Genomic DNA, 3,545 nt, shown 5'->3' on the forward strand with positions numbered 1-3,545 from the left:
TATGGCTGTAACACTTCAAGTTACCAGTATACTATGCATATGAGGCATCTAATGCTTGCTTCTTGTTTACAAGGTAAATTGTTTATCCGTAAGGCCTATATACATAGATGACAAAATCACATTACATTCTGCCTCTAAGGCTCGTTTTCTCTAAAAACTTATGGATGACACATTTTTTTTGCACACACTTCAGCAATATTACAGCACTACACGGAAAATAAGAGCCCTATATCGTTTCTATAAGGCTAATTTCCCGTAACCATTCATAGAGAGGCTTTAAGCCTGTACATTGGATACCCAATGTTATATAGACCTACAATTATTTTTTTTTATCAGAATCTCCTCGCTGTACATTCATCTAGTTTACTGCATTGCAGTATGCATACAATCTCTCTACTTTATATTTCCGTACGTGACATTAACTAATACATAGAAAGTCAAGTCAATTTCTCCGTGTTAATCCCATATGCTCGTACATGCAAAGTTGCTTTGAGGACGCGCATGTCTTCTGCCGCATAAATGAGAACAAAACATGTTTTTGTCTTTCCACCCCATTCTGTACACTTTTCTTGTAAGTCCATTTCTTTCTCGTATAATACATTAATGATATATGCAGCTTTTTTCAAATGAGTGGCAAATAACTCGCATTCCACTAATGTTACTGTTTGTTTAACCAAAATCTAGGTCCCACTGAGATAAAAAAAAATAAACTGTTATTACCGTCTCTTAACAGTCGCCAACAGCACCATGTCACTAGGTCACCTGGGTATTCCGTTACCCATGGAAAAAATCACATATTGCATGACAATTCAGCATACCATCCCAATGTCCTCGGGAGAATCACCGTGAACACTTATAGAATATATTTTGTCAAGAAAAAAGGCACAGAGGACCCATCATATGGTCTCTTTAATTCTAGTTCCGTTTTCATAAGAGAACATTTTATCACTTGGATTCTCCCTTGTCTTCTGCTCTTGTACCCGAGTCCTATGCAGTATCTTTGAATGTCAATCAAGCATATCAACAAGTTCGAGAGAATCTATTATGTTGGCACGTTTAAGCATACAGGCGTTGCTTCCGAGCACTCTTTCTGAGTTCACGCCTTTTCACTGACCTTATTCACAAGGTCCCTTATCACTACGACAAAAGGAAGATTAAATAGATTCATATACATCTGAAGGGAATTTCGGGCGAGTATGGCTGCACTTCCCGCCCTCTACACTTTGGCAGTCGTCGCCTCTACAGGCCGCTCCACCACCGTGTGTGGCTGCAAAGGGGGCGGGTTTTTCACCTTGGAGAACGCCTGCAGAGAGAAAAACCGCGTCTTGTCGCAGGCGTCCACCGTGGTCACGTGCTGGAAGTTGCAAGGCGAAGAGATGTCGGTCTTCTTGGGAGCTCTGTACTTAGACACCTTCTCCTTGGGCTTGTTCTTCTTCTTACCGGGCCCTGAGAGCGAAATGTTGGCGGGGTCGGCCGTCAGGCGCTCGATGTGGCTGTGGAACTCGCAGGCGGCGCGACCGTCGTTGAAGGAGAGTCCCATCCGCCGGCGGTGGTCCGACGACAAGTAGAGGGTATGGAACTGGGGCTCTTGGGCCCTGTACGAGGTGAGGTTGTCCACTACGTCCTTCCACAGGGCGAAGCCCGTTCCCTTCTCCGCCAGGATGAGCTGCAGGAGGCGCTTGTCGCGGGAACGTGTGTCTCCCTGGTCCAGCAGCAGAATGGGTACGCCCGTGTACTTCAGCTCCCACGTGCCATGCGAAGCTCCAGCCCCACTTTCACAGTAGAGGTTGGCCAGTGTGCGACAAACCCAGAGCTGCGTCTTATGGCCACGGAAGAATGTCTCGATTCGCGCCACGTCCTCGTCCGTGACGGCCAGCGGGTCGTCCACATCGTCCCGTCGGTCCGTCAGGGCGCGGAGCGAGTCGTACTTTTCCGTGATGCGACGCACTGCCTCCGCCTGGAATAGGATTGACCATGGTAAGGAATGAGTATTTCGCAAGGCCGAATGACTCCTAATAAGCTATTAGACTTCAAATTGAAATAAACTGTTACTGCTATTAACATAATTACGAACCTCCTTCGATGCGGTGGTCTTCCGGATGTCAATAGCGGAGGAGTAGATGGGCTCCTTGCAGTCCTTGGGGGCGTAGTCCACCTCGTCTTCGTCGTCGGCGGCCTGGTACACGAACAGGTGTGGCGTGGAGGCGTGGTGGGGAAGGTGTCTCGCAACGCCTACCTCGTTCAGGGTGGAACCTCCTCTCACGCCGCCCATCGCGATGCTATTTCTGAAGGAGGTTGCGCTCGTGCTGCACTCTGCGCACCGCCCCGAGCACTCGTGGCTGCCTTGGCACATCCTACACTCGAACACCTGTGAGGTAGGGCCGATGCTGCCTGCTCGGACACTACGACCCGCTATCCTGGCCTGCTCACCGTGGGCCAGCACTCCCTGCACCTCCCAGGCCCGGGTCTCTGCGCACTGCATTCACCGATGCTTCGGGTTCCTTCTCGAGATGGATTGCGGCCGGTGGATCACTGGCCTGGCACTCTCATGTTCGGAATACTTCACTTTTTGCGGCTGAACGAACTTTTAACAACTAAATCAATGCACTGAAGGAGATTATGATTCACTGCACCCTTTCAACTTAACACTGGTTGTTTCGATAAGATCTCTGGGGCTGACATTCACTATCCCGTCTCGTATCTCGCGTATATCCCTGGTCGCGTCACGTTCTCTGGTCTGACAGGGACGCACTGGCAGCGCGGCACACACTCAGCAGCGCTCCCTCGTCAACTGTCCTCGCCTGCCCGAGCCTCCATCAATGGAGCCTTGCTGAATCCTCCTCCACTTTTTGGTCTGGCTATGACGTCACGGATCCTTGGCTAGTAACCGGGTAGCTCGCTTTCCAGCCGCATGACATCACCCCTGCTTTTGGCGAATGACCGCTCACTCCTATGATGTCACCGAGCCGCCAGCCAATAGGCGCTGCCTGCCCCGGCAACGTCACTACCCGAACAGCCAACGGCGACCTGCGAAAGAGAAAAGGCTCATGAGTCAGAGCGTAAACATAGCAGGTGAGGCGTGTGCCCGGAGGCAGGAGCTCCGCCGATCTCTAACATCGCCCAATCTGAGTCACACGCGAGCAGCGATTTAAATTACATAGTAGTAACGGAGCGACATGCAGGAAAACGCGGCCGCTCCCCTCGTCTTGAGGCAATCGGTGGCGTCAGAATTCAGTTGCGCACCCTGGCTCCTGGAGAGGTCCTAACCCCCCCTCTTAATTTATTATGCAGGATGCTCCTCGTGCTGGACGCGGGGACCGGATGCAAGGAGGATCTGCGGGGCCAGGGAGACTGGTGTCGGAACGATAATGGGAATAGGGATGACAGCGAAAGAAGCAGAAGCTACCCGACTTCTACGCAGAAGGACGGAGGGGATGGAAGAAATGGATGGGAAAGGAAGGGAAGGTGTTTGTGTGTGTAGGAGTGTGTGGGATTTGATAAATTTATTACGTTCAGTGGACGACAAACAATTTTACAGAGAAGTA

General features: G+C 50.6%; 1 protein-coding gene across 1 annotated transcript in view; it reads right to left on the minus strand.

Annotated features, from left to right (window-relative positions):
- LOC125044207 overlaps positions 1 to 3,027 on the minus strand; it is a gene marked incomplete at its 5' end in the record, with an annotated part of 3,822 nt that extends 795 nt beyond the window's left edge. The window contains 2 exon segments of the mRNA XM_047640717.1: positions 1 to 1,957; positions 2,075 to 3,027. The exon segment at positions 1 to 1,957 is cut by the window's left edge and continues 795 nt beyond it. Of these exon segments, the coding sequence (XP_047496673.1) occupies positions 1,217 to 1,957; positions 2,075 to 2,482 (1,149 nt within the window). The 3' untranslated portion in view covers positions 1 to 1,216.
- Positions 3,028 to 3,545: the final 518 nt, after the last annotated feature.

Source organism: Penaeus chinensis, chromosome 35 (genome assembly GCF_019202785.1).
Source record: "Penaeus chinensis breed Huanghai No. 1 chromosome 35, ASM1920278v2, whole genome shotgun sequence".
Lineage (NCBI taxonomy): Eukaryota > Metazoa > Arthropoda > Malacostraca > Decapoda > Penaeidae > Penaeus > Penaeus chinensis.